At 37.7% G+C, this 16,516-nt stretch overlaps 2 protein-coding genes across 5 annotated transcripts in view; one reads left to right on the top strand and one right to left on the bottom strand.

Annotated features, from left to right (window-relative positions):
• The window catches only part of HPS3 (HPS3 biogenesis of lysosomal organelles complex 2 subunit 1), a 51,810-nt gene extending 49,879 nt beyond the window's left edge, over nucleotides 1-1,931 (top strand). For 2 of the 3 annotated variants that reach the window (XM_082394331.1, XM_082394329.1), the window contains one exon: nucleotides 1,111-1,931. In XM_082394331.1, the coding sequence (XP_082250457.1) occupies nucleotides 1,111-1,238 (128 nt within the window). In that variant the 3' untranslated portion in view covers nucleotides 1,239-1,931. Of the gene's footprint in view, nucleotides 1-1,079 lie in introns of all 3 variants that reach the window. The other variant, XM_082394333.1, reaches the window with a different exon arrangement.
• The window catches only part of LOC309629856 (ceruloplasmin), a 70,082-nt gene that overhangs the window by 8,729 nt on the left and 44,837 nt on the right, over nucleotides 1-16,516 (bottom strand). Inside the window, exons 13-19 of one of the 2 annotated variants that reach the window (XM_082394327.1) lie at nucleotides 15,427-15,566; nucleotides 14,206-14,334; nucleotides 11,105-11,211; nucleotides 9,415-9,631; nucleotides 8,851-8,990; nucleotides 7,362-7,524; nucleotides 2,829-2,983 (exon numbers count right to left, since the gene is read on the bottom strand). In XM_082394327.1, coding sequence (XP_082250453.1) covers nucleotides 2,967-2,983; nucleotides 7,362-7,524; nucleotides 8,851-8,990; nucleotides 9,415-9,631; nucleotides 11,105-11,211; nucleotides 14,206-14,334; nucleotides 15,427-15,566 — 913 coding nt within the window. In that variant the 3' untranslated portion in view covers nucleotides 2,829-2,966. Of the gene's footprint in view, nucleotides 1-2,828; nucleotides 2,984-7,361; nucleotides 7,525-8,850; nucleotides 8,991-9,414; nucleotides 9,632-11,104; nucleotides 11,212-14,205; nucleotides 14,335-15,426; nucleotides 15,567-16,516 lie in introns of those variants that run through there. The other variant, XM_082394326.1, reaches the window with a different exon arrangement.

The following is a 16,516-nucleotide window of genomic DNA, read 5'->3' as shown; positions in this document are numbered from 1 at the left end:
CCACCTCAGTTTTTTGTATCCAGGATACTACTTACAGGTTCCACATTTAGGCAAAATAAACTAGTTTGATAGGAAAACATTGGTAATTCATGGGTTTTACAAATTAGTTAGCAGTTATTGTTTATTAAAGTTCTGTTTTGTGTCAGATGTGCATCATTGTATTTTAAATTAATTCACAAAGGACTCGAAGCTAGCAGATGGTACCACTACATTATAAATGAGGAAACCAAGACCGAGGAGGTTGACTTTCTTAAAGTCACCCAGAGCATAAGTAGAAGAGTGTGATCCCTGCCCGAGTCTGTACAATTCCAGAGCTAGGGAGCTTTCTCATACGTCACACTATTCATTAACTTTTTAGCAACAAGAGCATGTCATTCCTTTGTGTAAGGGATGGTTTAGGTTGCTGGATATTGGACAGATGACTTTGGACGGATGCACACACACCTGAGCCGGAGATTTTATATTTCGGTTACTCTGCAAATAGAATAAGTGGTGGGCACGCAAGAATCACACACAGAATGGCACTGAAGAAGGTTTGGGAACATTGTTCTTAAATGTCACTCCCTTCTCTTCCCAGCAGAGGGCAGCATGCATGCATCGAGAAACAACAGAATCATAAAATTACATAGTTACCTTTACAAAAATGTTTACTAAATTCCTTAATATTTAAAATATTCATTAGAACACATTAGTTTGTAGTTTGAGAAAAAAAGTAAATGGTCTTGAAAACAGATTTGTGCTTATTAATAACATAAAAATCTTATAATAGAGAGGAACTGATTTAGGAAAATGTCATCCAACAATTAATAGTATTTCCTGTCCTAGCAAACAGTCTTTATAAATCAGCTGCAATATAGTCCTAACATTAAAAACAGTGTTCAATTGATTGTATTTTCCTACAAATGATTCTAGAAAGAATAAATAAGAAGTTGTTAGGACCATAAAGCAGTCTGTGGATTTAAAAGACTGGTTTTTTGGGGGTTTTTTCCTCTCTCTCTTGTAGTTATAACATCTTGTCACCTGAATTAGCTTCTAATTGGTTGAGTGATAAGAGAATAGGATGAAAGACAGAATTTCAGTTCTAACTCAGATATTCTTTCCTACAAACAGAAACACTGTCAATTGTTGCTGTGGAACTACAACTAAGGGATTTCTTAAATGTCCTCCCAGAAGATGGCACTGCAGCATTTTTCTTGCCATATCTTCTTTACTGCAGTCGAAAGAAATCATTGACTTGAAGGTATCATTTGAAATATACCACAATGGCATATGAGACTGAATTTTTCAAAACTGAATGCCAGATTAAAAAAATATATAAAGGATTTTTATATTGAATATGTACATATATTGCAAATGCTTTCAGGCTGCTTACCTCAGTGGTATTATTAGTTTCATAATTTATGACCTGAGTCCATTTAATTGTCCAGAATGTAAAAAAGCTACAAGATATAGGAGTTTCCTCAGAGAAGGCATATATTTTTAAAGGTAGAGACTGACTTCTATTCCAAGGAACATCAATTTACTGTTGTTGGGGACATGACAATCTTTTTCATCACGGGAACACAAACAATTTTTAAGTATGCTCGAAGGAATGTCATTCCAAGTGGTCCACAATTTAACCTTCTTGATTTTTCCAGATTTTTCTACTGGGTCACTTTTCAAAACAGTTATTTTCTTTGAGAAAGATGTTAATGTTTTCCCACAGTAAAAGATTTCAAACTTTATTTTCTTGTTACTTTTAAAATTCATGCTAAGTTTCTCTCTGAATCAAATGAAATAGAAGTTTACAAAGCTGACTTTCTTCTTGTCTGGCTATTAACATGACTTGTTGAGTGCATGTTTTTCAGCCAAAGCCTTGTTTCCATTTTTTGTTGATGTGTACTCTTGCTCTTTTAGCCAGAGTGTATGTGAAAATAAAGAAATATAAAGAACTGTGTCTTTTTTTTTAGCCTCTTATTAAATAATTTTGAGTCCCAGTTCAGTTCATTGATAGTGTGCTTTGACTATAGTTAAGGCTGGGCAAAAATGTTACTCACCTGATGTTTCCACAACGATATTTTGAAAACTTTTCTCGTGATGGCAACATTCGTCTTTACCAGGATTTAATTTATAGATTGTTTCTCAACTCTGCCTTTCTCCAGTTCCATATTAACTTCCTTTTGATCATCTCTTCGAGGGTTCACAAAACTCGGATTGGCAACATTTTATTTTATTTTAAAAATTTGTTTTATTTTATTTAAACATTTTAAAATTTAAAATTAACAAAAAAATTTTACCAGCTTTATTTAGGTATAATTGACATCTTCAAAGGGTACTCTATTGATTTTCTATTGCTGCTGTAACAAATTATCACAGGCTTAGTGGCTTAAAACAACACAAAATTAATTATCTTACAGTTCTGTAGATTACAAGTTCAATATTGGCCTCACCGTTTTGAAATTTTATTATTAATATTTTATTTTATCTTGTTTAATTTTTTATTTTACTTCCTCTACACCTGTGCCCCTATCCCACTGGTCCATTAGGACTGATGTATGTTAGAGGGATTGATGGGAAGCCAAAGTTTGGAAACATTTCATTGAACCTTATTTGTTTGTTTGTTTATTTTTTTATTTATTATTGAAATCGTTGAATCTTAATAGTGATCCTTTGAGGACTGTCCAGGACAACATCTGCTCATAGATTTTTTTTTTTTAATACAGTTTTGTAAAGCCCTAATGGTGGTGATATGTGTATTAGAGTCAGTCATGTGTCGTAATAGAGTCTATTGATCTTTTCATATGAAACAGTGTAACACAGTTTTCCCCATAAATGCACAAAAGTATATGTTTTCAGTCTTTTTTTTTTTAATGCTTACAGCCATTCCAAGTAAGCCTTCTATTCAACACTTTCACATACATTGTTATGAATCATTGTTTTTTCTTTTTTTTTTTTTTTTTTTTTCACTTATCACCAATTTATTTCTTTCATCCAGACTGGGTCTCTATAGAAAAAGAAATTTTAAGACCATTATTAAAAATAGTATATATCATATGGTTAAAAAAATTGGCACATGGTGCTTTAAATATATTGTAGTTTTTTAAAAGTTATTTTCTTTATTCTTGATTCATTTATATTTTTCTGCTCTTTATATATTTAAAACACATCTCTCACTCTAGTACTGCTTTATTTAAAGACAAATTAACTTTCCTCCCTGCAAGATCTTTATTTATTATCAAGGGAAAATTAGTCATTTTTTAATGGAGAAACCTGGCAGATACCACCATAAGCCCAAATGCTCAAAATGAACACAGCCAGTAAGGGAACAAATCAACATCTTGTGTCTCTTGACATATATGCTGAGAAAAACACAATATCCCTTCTGTGAGAATCTTGCCAAAAAATGCATAATCCGAATCTGATCATAAGGAAACGTTAGACAAACCCAAATTGAAGTCACATTCTACAAAGTGACTGCCCTGTAATTCTTTAAAAATGCCAAAGTTGGGAAAGACAAAGACCAAGGAACTGCTCCAGACTAAGGAGACAAGAAGACATGTCAGCTGAACTCAGTGCATGAGTTGGATTTTCTTTTTCTCTGAAGAACATGATTAGAATAATTGGTGAAATATGAAAGGGGTCTGTAGTATTGAATTGTTTTTAATTTCCTGATTTTGATAGGTGTACTTTGTTTATGTATAAGAATATTCCTGTTTTTAGGAAATAGGAGTATATGTATTTACAATATCTGTAGTCTGTGTGTGTATAAAGAGATACGGAGATAGGAGAAAGGACGAGAAAGTACATGATGCTGTGCAAAATGTTAACATTTGGGGAATCTGGGTAAAGGGTATACAGGAATTTTTTTGGTACTGCTCTAGCAACTTTTCTATAAGTCTGACGTTGTGTCCAAAAAAGTTTTTAAAATTCCTTTTTATTGAGTTAATATGTGGTTAGATATTTACCAAGCAGTGTATTGGATTGGATTTGTGCACCTACTAGAAGTACAGAATATACACTCCCTGCCTATGAGGAACTTAAAGCTAAGTAAGCTTTTCCCCTCAGACAGCTCCAAGAGGTTATCTGACTGTCATGGAAGTGTCAGTCTAAAAAAAGTACCTTTTATATTTGTCAGAGGAGGTCTTTATTATGCTTCCTCTGGTAGAAATAAGGCATTACATTAAGCATGACAGGATATCCACAATTCTTTTCTAGTGATTTTTTTCTTTGTGGAGAAAATTGTCTCCCTGTGCGAAATATTGAAAGATTTCACTATAACTTGATTTCTCCCTTGTCTCTGTCATGGTAGGCTGAAATTCTTCTAAGATTTAGAATTAAGGTAAACTTGGCCAAAGCTTTATCAAACTTTCATTTAAAGATAATTCAGACTGATAAATGTGGCTCCCCATTTTTCTGTGAATAGTTCAAGCTATCTTTTTTGTTCATTACTGCTTCTTTCAGTTCCATGCAATACCTTTTCTCTTTGTAAAAGTCAAATTTCTCTTTAATCTTTTTTTCCAACATGTGTTTTGCCTTCGCATTGCTATTTGTTCTACAGTTTTTAGTAGGGCTTTTAAAACAGTATCCCCTTTCTTAACCAAGGAAACAGTCATTTCCCTTATCTCCTCCCAGGCTTATCCTACAGGAGGAATTTTTTCATGGTCTTTGTGTGTAGGCTTAGCCTGTAGCAGCGTACTCAACATGTCAGGCATTTGCACACATGAATTTCCAGAATGCCTGCCTTGGTATTCCTTCACTTTTGATTATCAATCTGAGCAGGACCATCCTTTTGTGTGGTTTACATGTGTGCTAATGTTCTTAAGCTCTACTTAAGGTTTTCTTTCTCACGTTTGACTCTTCACCTTGTTCAGCAGTTACTGGCATTAGACCCAGTGGTTTATATGTTTGTCTGAGTCTTTGGTGTTCTGGTGCTCTCAGTACCACACTTTGTAATAAAGAGTTTTAGCGGAAGTTTTTCATGTTATGAGGTCTTTGTGTAAGACCCAGGAACAGAAATTAAAACTTTTCATTTGCACTGACAAGTAATCTTTCAGTGATTTTTAGGTTTTGAAATATATTTACTTCTGTATTTTCTTCCATTTATATGTTCCCTTTTATGCCAGTGTGAGGAGGAAACACGAGTTGTTTTCTCTACATCATTTCCCCTCATTGGATTTGCTATTGCCAATTCCAACAATTCTGAACTCAGAAGACTCAGGAAACACCAAATCCTGTGACCAAAAAGCAGGAATTTTACTTTTTTTTTTTAACCTCAATTTTTAAAATTGAAGTATAGTTAATTTACAATGTTGTGTTAGTTTCAGGTGTACAGCAAAGTGGTTCAAATATATATATATATTCTTTTTCAGATTCTTTTCCATTATAGGTTATTACAGGATACTGAGTATAGTGCCCTCTGCTATACAGTAGGTCCTTGTTGTTTACATATTTTATATATAGTAGTGTGTATATGTTAATCCCAAACTACTAATTTATCTCCTGCCCCTGTCTCCCCGCCCCACAGTATTTCCTTTGGTAACCATAAGTTTGTTTTCTATGTCTGTGAGTCTATTTCTGTTTTGTAAGTAAGTTCATTTGTATCATTTTTTTATATTCCACATATAAGTGATATCATACGCTATTTGTCTTTCTCTGTCTGACTTACTTCACTTAATATGATAATCTGTAGGTCCATCCATGTTGCTGCAAATGGCATTATTTTGGGGTTTTTTTATGGCTGAGTAATATTCCATTGTGTATATGTATGTGTGTGTGTGTGTATGTGTATATATATATATATACACACACACACCATATCTTCTTTATCCATTCGTTTGTCGATGGACATTTAGGTTGCTTCTGTGTCTTGGCTATTGTATTGATAAATAGTGCTACTTTGAACATTGGGGTGCATGTATCTTTTCAAGTTAGAGTTTTCTCCGGATATATACCCAGGGGTGGGATTGTAGGATTATATGGTAACTGTATTTTTAGCTTTTTAAGGAACCTCCGTACTGCACCAATTTACATTCCCATCAACAATGTAGGATGGTTCCTTTTTATCCACACCATCTCCAGCATTTTTTATTTGTAGACTTTTTAACAATGGCCATTCTGACTGGTGTGAGGAGATACCTCATTATAGTTTTGATTTGCATGACTAATTATTAGTGATACTGAGCATCTTTTCATGTGTCCATTGGCCATCCGTATGTCTTTGGAGAAATGTCTATTTAGGTCTTTTGCCCATTTTTTGATTGGGTTTTTTTTGATATTAAGCTGTATGAGCTGTTTGTATATTTTGGAAATTAATCCCTTGTTGGTAGCAGGAATTTTACTCTTTATATAACGCATTTCTTTAGTTTTTAGTGTTTATCCATAAAAAGGCTGCTTGTTTTCCTGTGTTTTTATTGTGTGTGTGTATATGCATGTGCCTGCATAGGAGGGAGTGTTCTTGCTGGGGTGGGCGGAGCAGCAAGATTTTAGAATCTAAAAATAGATTTTTTTTTTTTCCTGGATCTTTGCTATGGTCTAAATGTTTGTGTGCCCCCAAAATTCATATGTTGAAAGCCTAATGCCCAAGGTGATAGTGTTAGGTGGTGGGGCCTTTGGGAAGTGATTGGGTCATGAGGGTGGAGCCCTGGTGAATGGGATTAGTGCCCTTATAAAAGAGGCCCCTGGAGAACTAGTTTGTCCCTTCTGCCATGTGAAGGTATAATAAGTCTGCAACCTGGAAAAGGACCCTAACCCAACCATGTTGGCACCCTGACCTCAGGTTAACAGCCTCCGGAACTAGGAAAATAAATTTCTGTTACTTATAAGCTACCCAGTATGGTATTTTGTTACAGCAGCCCAAATGGCCTAAGACAATCACTGACAAAACAATAATCAGTAATTCCTCCCCTCCCCCAGAAGCACAGAAAGACACTGTTCTGCCTGATTGACTATTTGAAATTATATTAGTTATATGGGTTTTTTTTGGGGGGGGGATGCTTTTTCCTGTACCAGGTACTTCCTAGAAAAAAAGTTAATGTTTTCTATTAAGAAAGAAATTAAATTTTAAATGTCTTTTGTTAAGTCACAGCTACTCTCTTACACATGTCAGTTTTAGGAATGTTAATTATACTGCATCAAATTGGTGTCAATTTGTATTAGTTTAGAGACTATTGGTGCTGTTATCAGTACTAGCTATCAGAAGATAAGCAGTATCCCACACCACTTAGCAGTAAAAAAATTCCTATTTGGAGGTAGAGAAGGAAGAAATCAGGGCAGCAAATTCAAAAAAGCTTCAGTTGGGGGGAAGTATTGATATATAGGCAAAGTAGTACATCTTAATTATATTTGTGATATATACCTTCTAGAATTACTAAGTGGATATTCACCTTCATTTGGTAGAACGGTGTAAGTAGTTTCCATTCCAGCATGAATGTGGTCAGTCACATGGCAGTGGAGTAACCAGATTCCAGGTGTTTTTGGAGACATTTCTAAAGTTTGGTATGTCCCAGGGAAAATGTCAAAGACATCAGAACTATAAATGCCCCTGTGCTTAATTAGAAAAAAATAATGTTTATTATATGTGAGAGTTCATTTAAATAATCTTTCATTGGCCAGCTCAGGGATATTAGAAAATGGATAAATCCATTAAAAAAAAGAAAGAGAGAGACCCTGCACATTGCTATGTCTAATACAAACAATGAGGTAGTAGTCTTTGCTAAACCCTTTGTACTGCGGGGTATTACATCGGTGTGAAGGAAAGATGTGATGAAAGTGAATTCATCAGTCAGGAACATCTGACTCTGGTTTGCCTTTTTATCAGAGCACTTGAGTTACACAAAGGAATTTAGCTGTGGCCTCACTTCAGTCTTAATCTCACTCTTGCTGAACCTATCCTAGATGAGCTTGTCTGTGAAACTTTAAGGCTGGTAGGTAATGAAGGGATCAGGAAAGGAGGCCAATGGAGAAGCCAAAACCAGGGGCAGTTCAGGTAGAGTCTTGACTAGACAGATTATTTGGGCTGTATTTCGGCAGGGATGGAATTGAAAGTCTGCTAATAAGTCAACCAAAAAGCGATAATAAAATGGTTCTGCAGTGTGCTTTGTGGTAGCTTCTGAATTTTCTATGTTAACATGAGGTAAGACAGAAGCATTTCCAAAAGGGTTATTGATTCCTGCTGAAATCAGCACTGGGTGAGAAGTCAAAGTAGGATTGAGATCTAGGGGCCAATCAGTTGCTTGACACCAAACTGCTGATCTTGTTCACTTCAGGCCATTTAAGATCCAGAACTTAGAAGAGGCAAAGTTTATAATAAAGTCTTGTCTCTACTCTCTAATCCATCATTACGTGAACATTCCTACCCTCTCTGCTGACAATTCTATTCAAAGGCCTTGCCCAGGAAAAAGTGAGCAGAACTCCAAGAAAATCCAGTAAAAACGAAATCTAAGGGAGAGCCCAAGGTGTAAAAAGGTTCGTAATGACGATTGAAATTGCTGTGTGCCACACTCTGAAAATAATTTAGTTGTCTCTTTTTTTTTTTATTGGAGTATAATTGCTTTACAATGTTGTGTTAGTTTCTGCTGTACAACGAAGTGAATCAGCTATATGTATACCTGTATCCCCTCCCTCTTGGACCTCCCTCCCATCCCCCACCCCCATCCCACCCATCTAGGTCATCACAGAGCACCGAGCTGAGCTCCCTGTGCTATATATATTTGACATAAATGCAATACCATGTGTAAAATAGATAGCTAGTGGGAATTTAGTTGTCTCTTGAAACCTTAAACTTTTCATAAGTCTCTCTGAGGAAATATTTTCTTCATTTGCTTTAAAACATTTTCAAATAGAGCAGGAATAATGACCATGGTTGGCCCTTACCTGGTATTGGAAGCTGTGGCCATGGAAATGTACCGAGTGCAAGTCTATTTCATTGCCCATTCCCATCAGATACCAGTTGACTTCATCTCCCACATGCATTGTGAGGCCTTGTAAGTTCCCAAACATTCTTCCATTAATAGCTGGGTGAGACACATGAGTTTTTATTACCTTCCAGGATATTTTAAACCAACAGCTATTACACAGAAAATAGGTTTATTAGGTTAATATATGGCATCTTTTTGAGGTAATAGAACTTATTTCACTACAGATAGGGGAAATGGGTACTTTAAGGTCAATAATATCACACTGCTTTTATAGTCACTTAGCACCAAAAGCCTTATTCCTAATTTTGCATTTAAAAGGGAATGAGACTTTGGAACTGGGAGAGAAGTTAATGGATGATCTCGAATATAGTTCCCTTTTTGCTTTGAACAGAATTCTACCTCACATGCGAAGTGTGGCAGAAGTGGTTTATTATAAAATAAAACAAATGAATAGTTTCCAAAGTAATTTTATTTGAAAGAAGAAAAGGGAAAAAATAGGTTTTAGAATAATGTATCATACCATGCATTTTATTGCTTTCTATGAATTCATCATTGGCTTTGTCTACTTTCTCAGGGTGATCAGAGTATGTTTTGATGTTGTCATCTAAGTACCAAGATTCATTCTCATCAAAAACAAGAAACAGAAGGGAAAATTCCAGTTTCTTTATGGGATTGAATACTTGCAAGTAATGTTTCCGACAAACAATCAGTGGGCCAATTAATCCACTATAGAGATCCTGAAAACAAGCAAAAACTTAGTCATCCTTATGATATAGGTCGGGATTTCAGAGAACTGGGACCTTATCCCCCATGACCTCAGGAACTTTGGAGGGACTGATTTAGGTAGTAGACTTTGCCCAATGTGGTTCTGTCAATTCAGTAACTTTCCACTTGGAGTAGTTAAATTGGAACAATGTCGAATTTGTGTGGGTGATGCTCAAGTAACAGAAATGTGTTGCAGAGGCCAAATATTGGCTCAGCTAATGAGCAGCAGTTGAAAAGAACCCCAAGTGAACAGTGCTGGTTTGCTTATGGAATCATAAGCCAGGCACTATGCCAGTCACTAAAAATCCAGAGATGAATCAAACAAAGACCCTGCCTCCTACTAGGGAAAATAGATGAATAGAAGAAATGAACCACTTGCTGCGATGGAGGTACAAAAAGTGCCAGTGAACACAGGGAACACCACAATGGACTTAAATCTACAAGAACTTTGGTTTGGCTGGGCATCAGTAATGGCAGATTAGATCTTGAATGGCCTTTGAGCTGTATTATGTTCTGGAATTTTAGATTTTGTCTTGTAGGTCATAAGTAGTCATTGAAAAGTTGAACATGGAATGGCAGTATATTTGCATTTTAGACCAGTGATCCTGGTGGTAGAGTGAAGGAAGGTTTGTATGGGGAAGAGACTGGAGACTAGGAGGCCACTGCAGTAGTTGAGGCAGATTACTAGCACCTGATCTGTGGAGATAGAAGGAATGGACTGAGCTCTGTATAGGTGGGTGAATTGCCTGGGTGAGCCAGGGGTAAGAATTAGATACTCTATATCCAGGGTTCTAGTTTGAACAAATGACTAGGTTTGGTATTTGTGCTATTTATCACAACTGGGAATATAGGAGGAGGTGGAGGGAGATCTCAGTTTCCATTGTAGACTTGCTGAGTTTCTGTGCCTGTGGGACATGCTGGTAGAGGTGTTCAATAGGCAGGTATATAGACAGGTCTAGAACTCAGGAGAGAGATTTGAACTAGAGGTTTAATTCTACAAAAGAGTCTTGGTACATGTTCTGATTTATAGTTGTTGAGTGCTTTTTTGGCTTTGAAATATTTAATCAAACAGCAGCTGTAGCTGTGCTGTGACTTACTGCTGAGATCAGCATTTTTATTATGTAATAATGGAGCTCTGAAATCATGTACCTCAGTTCTTTAGTATGTATTTTCATATCAAAAGGGAAATAGAATACCATATTAATATTTAATCCTGTGGTACCCATAATCAGCAGTTACAGAGTTGATACATTTATAACTGTATCCGTAAACAAACCAAAAAAAAAACAAAAAACAAAAACAAAAAACCCAAAGTGAATTTCAGAGCAGCTTACTTTCCTATAATTTTAACAGAATTGGACCACAGGAAAACTCTAACCTCATCTTCCTTCAACTGTGTGTCTATTTTGGGAATCTGCACAAAACACAAATGATTTAAAGTTTACCTTAACCCGATCCACAGTTGAATAGTAAGCCCATGGAATACAAGGAGAATCATCTATTCCAGCTCCAGATCTTTCTGGGATTTTCCATACGTAAGTGCGAGTTTCACCTAAATTAATCAAGTGTTAATGTATCTGGTTATATTTGGTATGTATTTGATATATGTATGTCAAATTGTTATCAAAGCCTTGATAACCAATGACCCAGAAACTGGAAATGTCAAAGTAATTAGTTTTGAAAAGCAGCAGTACTCAAAGTTGTTTTCAAGAATTTAGTTTTACTAGAAGGAAACATAATAACCTCCATTATTTCAGAGATGATGAAAGTCAGGAGCACACAAGATATTTGCTCTAAGTTATAAAGCTAATAAATAGCAAAAGTACAACTTAGATCACAGGCATGCCAGTGCTCAGACCTGTGACCATCCATTACTATTTGTTGCTTCTCAGAAAACAGGCGGAAGTTTCATTGTCTTCAATGATGAAAGGAGTATTAAAAAGGAAAACTGTTACACCTCTGACCTAAACGATAATGAAGCCAACAATTAAAAAATAATTTTCTCTAAGTAAATTTTGTCTGAATTTGGGGAAAAAAAAAGAATTTAGTTTTAAGACCAACTGTAAGACACACTTTTATATATTCTTTGTCAGTTATAAATTAACTAGCCATGAAACACAGGCCACACTACACAAAGCCAGGAGGTGGCAATTCAGTATCACAATTTGAAGAAACTTCACAATAGATCTTTCCTTAGTTTGAAGTCTGCTTCTCTAATACACTTTTTTCTTTTCAACTCTCAAGAGATTTTCCCCCAGTGCTAGTTGCTTCCCCGCTGTCTTCTTTGTGTCTGTGTATCTGGACTACCCTGTGTAATTCCTACAGCTTCACCACCACCTGCCTTTTTTCCTTTTACACCATTATCCTCAGTGATTTCACAGTTCCTGGCAAGGAACCATTAGACCGCTTGATCTCATGGGTCACTGACCTGTCAGTGACCTCTCTTGTCTGCCGCATTCTGTCATACCATACACTGTTCTGTCACAACTCTGTCACATACAGGACATGACCACACCCTGGACCTTCACACTTTCAAGTAGCTCCACCCTCCTATCTTGCCAAGGTCTTTACCTTCTTCCATTTGCCCTGGGCTTCTCTCCAGGCTGATCTTTGCGGCCAGTCACCTCACAGCATCCTGTACAAGTACTCACAAGACCTTGACTTTCAGCCATGGCCACTCACTGTCTATCTATGCAGACCTCACCATTATATATTCCTGCTGTCAGAGTTTTATTAGCTAGAATTTGACAAACCTTTACCAGGGAATCAAGCAGGACTTGAGGGATGGTCTCGGGATACGGTAGACTTTTTCCTTTTTCCTCAAGTCCTCCATCTTACCTGCCCCTGTGTCCTCACCCTTTTTGTAAACAGAATGTTTCACTGAAAATTTAAAGAGTAGATTCATCACCTGAACATTTTGTCTCTTCATCTAAACTCCTATTGTCTCTTCTCCATTCCCCGCCCCAACCTGCTCTGCCATCAGTGTTTGATGCCCAAGCCCTGGGCTTGTCCTTGACTCCTCCTTCCCTAACAACCAACCTTTCAGCAGGTCCTTTTAGCACCACCTTTAAAATGGAACCAGAATACAATTCACCACTTCAGCTGCTTCTACCCTGGTCCAAGTCTTACTAATTTTTTACCCAGATTATTGCGACAGTCCCCTAACGGATCCTTGATTTCTGCCCTTGTCCCCTACAGTCACTTTTTCACACACCAACCCCCAGGCTGCAGGCCGGTACCTGTCCATGGCCCGTTTGGAACTGGACCGCACAGCAGGAGGTGAGCAGGGGGCAAGCAAGTGAAGCTTCATCTGCTGCTCCCCATTGCTCCCCACCACTCGCATTACCCCGTGAACAGTCCCCCTCCACTGCCCCACCGTCCGTGGAAAAATTGTCTTCCACGAAACCGGTCCCCGGTGCCAAAAAGGTTGGGTACTGCCGCTTTAAAAAGTGTTCATCGGATCATCACTCTCCAGCTCAAACCCTCACATGGGATTTCAGAATGATATGTAAGGTCGTAACCATGGCCTCTGATGTCCCCCTCCCTCCTACTGCATCCGGCTCCCTGACCTGCCTAGATCTCATCTCCTCACATTCTGCCCCTGTTTGCTCTGCTCTGGCCTTTGGCCATTCCTCAGACACACCAAGTCCACTTCCATCTCAGGGCCTAGAATGCTCTCCCTCTACAACTCCCTGAGGCTCATTACTTCTCATCATTTAGGTGTCTTCACCAGTGACACCTCCTCAAAGAAGCCCTCCTGACCAACCCCCTACCTAAAATAACACCCTTTTACTTACTTTCTCTCATCTGCCTTAATCTTTTTCATAGCACTTTCTACAATTGGATATTATATCTATATTTATTTACTGTTTACCTTGGAAGAATGTGAGGGTCATGAAGGCAGGGCCTTTTATTTCTATTCCCCTATACTGACAAGACCAACTCTCTAGAGTAATTTATTTTTTCTCACTTGATATATTTTGAGAACTGCTAAATTACTGAGAAATGGTCCTTTCCTAGAAGCCAACTTTCCAACGAATAGAAGAAAAATATAGTTTTTGTTAAAGAAAATACATATTTATGTATTTAATCTATTGCACTTTTTACTCTGTATCAATTAAAGAGACATTTACCGAGTTCCTAGTCCATGCCAGATATTGGACTAGATTCGAGGGATTTGAAATTCCAAGTGGCAGCATCTGCCCTTAGGACCCTGTCTTTGGATACAGGCATGGAAACTTTCAGCCACATGATAGATGCTGTCTGGGATGTGTTCTACCTGAGCCTGGGTAGATCATCTCTGCTGACTCAACCTTGAGTATGTGTAGGTGTTCAGTACCATCAGATTTTGTTCTTTACAGTCCTGTGGATTTTTTTTTTTTTTTGGAATGTGCATGTAGGCATATATCACACGGCTACACCTCTGTGTGTGCCCTCTTAACCACGTGCTTCTTCACTCTCTCAAGACGCACTCATGTGGATAACAGGTGTTTGTGGGAAGGCTGTAACGTCTATTAAAATGTACCCCTCCCCACACCGTGAATACCTGGTGCGGTTGGAGTCACTGTAGGATTCTCCGTTTTCACCCCATGGGCGTGTATTGAGTAGGACCTTGTGGCCATGTTTTTAAAGATAATATTAACTTTGTCTCCAACACTCGCATGAAGTTGTGGACCTGGCAAGAGTGAAAAGGAAGACTGGCTTATATACCTGTCAGATTGGAAGCTCTAACTCAGTAATAAAAGCAAAGATCAGGTAACTTTTTTATCGTTAAGGATGTTGTCTTTGTCGTGTCCCCCCTGCCGCCCCGCTTCATGCTGTAGTACTCTTGGATTGATACCCGGTCCCAGAGGATTCAGGATAAAAACACTAGTTATGGCTGTCTCTAAAGATGGAGACTATGGGTGCATCTCTCATCAAGAGTCCAAGGGGAGGTTTTGGCCTGAAAGTTCTAGACCTTCCTGTGAATTAAGGACAGTACCGCCTTTGAAAGGATGGGTGGGGCTACCACACCCATTCCTACCCTCTAGCCAATTTTAGCTTGTCTCCTGCCTGAGAGAATTTCTTTGACCCAAAAACAATGCCACTCTCCCTTGGGTGTCTTACTCACTCCAGGGATAAGAAAGCCCCAGGGAATTCTGTTAGTGTAGGAACACAGTGGGCTAGGGAGTGGCTTCCCCTTCACTTGATGATTGTAAAGAAAATTCCCAAGACCAGTGTTGGTGGAGTTCTTAGACATTCTGTCTTAAAGTGATTCCTGAAAAATTGAAGTCAACTTTTCCCCAGCCTTGTGCACCGTAACACTTTTCCCTTTTCCTTATTTTCTTGTTTATATGTATACTTCTTCTTAAAGTTGATCATTTACATCTTAATTTTAAAAGTAAATAGCTATGATTTTTTTTTTTGCAGGGGGAGTAGTAGAATAACGGGGAACTTGGTTAAGAATTTCAGTAGAAAGTAATTTCTAGCAATTTCATCAAAAATAAAGGCATCAATTTGATAAACACCAAATATATACAATTTCATTAGTACATGGGATATTGATATTATACATTGTTTCTGATAGAAATAAGTAATATTTTCTTATGCCATATTTTTAGAAAATATAGGCTTCTCATTTTATTAAATAGATTTTGTTTTTCATTTTTATTTGAATAACGTTAATAAATGAACCAAGAAAATGAAGCCCACAGACATGGACTGACTCTCACCACATGGATTACCACATCACCAACCCACACCCGATGAACTGGAGCTAGGGCAGTACCTAGAATTCCCAGGTGTTCTTCTTCAGGTTTTCTCTCCCCAGGAACTTGGAATGTGCTGTCAGTGAATTGCCGATACACAACTTTCTTGTACTTTGAGCCTATGTAAAATTCTTCCTTATCTAAAAATGCATTTGAAAGACTTAAAACACACATGCACACACGCACACACACACACACACACACACACACACGACTAAGGTTAGTATTTGTCTTAAGGAAAGTGGAAGTTGAGTTTTAAATTTTGAATAAAAATATAGTTTTTATTTAATTATGCTAGTTTTTAATATCACTGTCCCATTTGAGCAAGAAAGAATAAGACTTTAACAATAGACAGGTGTGGTAGAGAGTGTACCTAGCTAGGAGTGGAGTCATCAGAGTCCTGGCCCTGACTCTGTCACTAGCTAAAATGATGTCTAGCTAGTCATTGCCTGTCGGAGCCTTAGTTTCTTCATCCCTAAAATGAGGTATTCAAGGGGATTCCCTGGCAGTCCAGTGGATAGGACTCTGCACTTTCACTGTGAGGGCGCAGGTTCAATCCCTGGTCGGGGAACTAAGATCCTGCAAGCCAAGCAGCATGGCAAAAAAACAAAACAAAAAAAAAATGAGGTATTCGATGAGGTCGTCTCTAAGTTTTCTATATGGTTCTAAAATGTTATGAGTCCAGATTTCATCAATGAAGTGTTCTCTGCTTACTGCAGTATTTCTGGTCTATAGGAACAGAAATGACCCTTTTATCCAGCCATTCCCTGATCTAAAGCTTTCATTGACTCCTAACGGCTCTGCATACTTTTGACAGTTCTATCCCAATCATTGAAATAACCTTTTACTCCCTTACACCACAAATCACACTCACCATGGCCGTCAAACTGACCAGCTAACCACCTGCCTTGCTGTAGGTTACCAGTCATGTTGTGCATTCCAGATCTGAACACAAGCCCACCCTGATCTCTCAAATCATATCCACAAAGGGTTAGTGCATAATGGGAGATGGTAGAGGGGAGAGTGCTTGGCAAAGTATAAAAGAGCTACACCTGAAGTGTCAGGTGATGCTGCTCTAAATGTATTGTTTCTGAAGCTCCAATAACCATC

Source organism: Balaenoptera borealis, assembly GCF_965194805.1.
Source record: "Balaenoptera borealis genome assembly, chromosome: 5".
NCBI lineage: Eukaryota > Metazoa > Chordata > Mammalia > Artiodactyla > Balaenopteridae > Balaenoptera > Balaenoptera borealis.
Note: the sequence above shows the minus strand (reverse complement) of the source record. Positions and strands in the feature narration are given on the sequence as shown.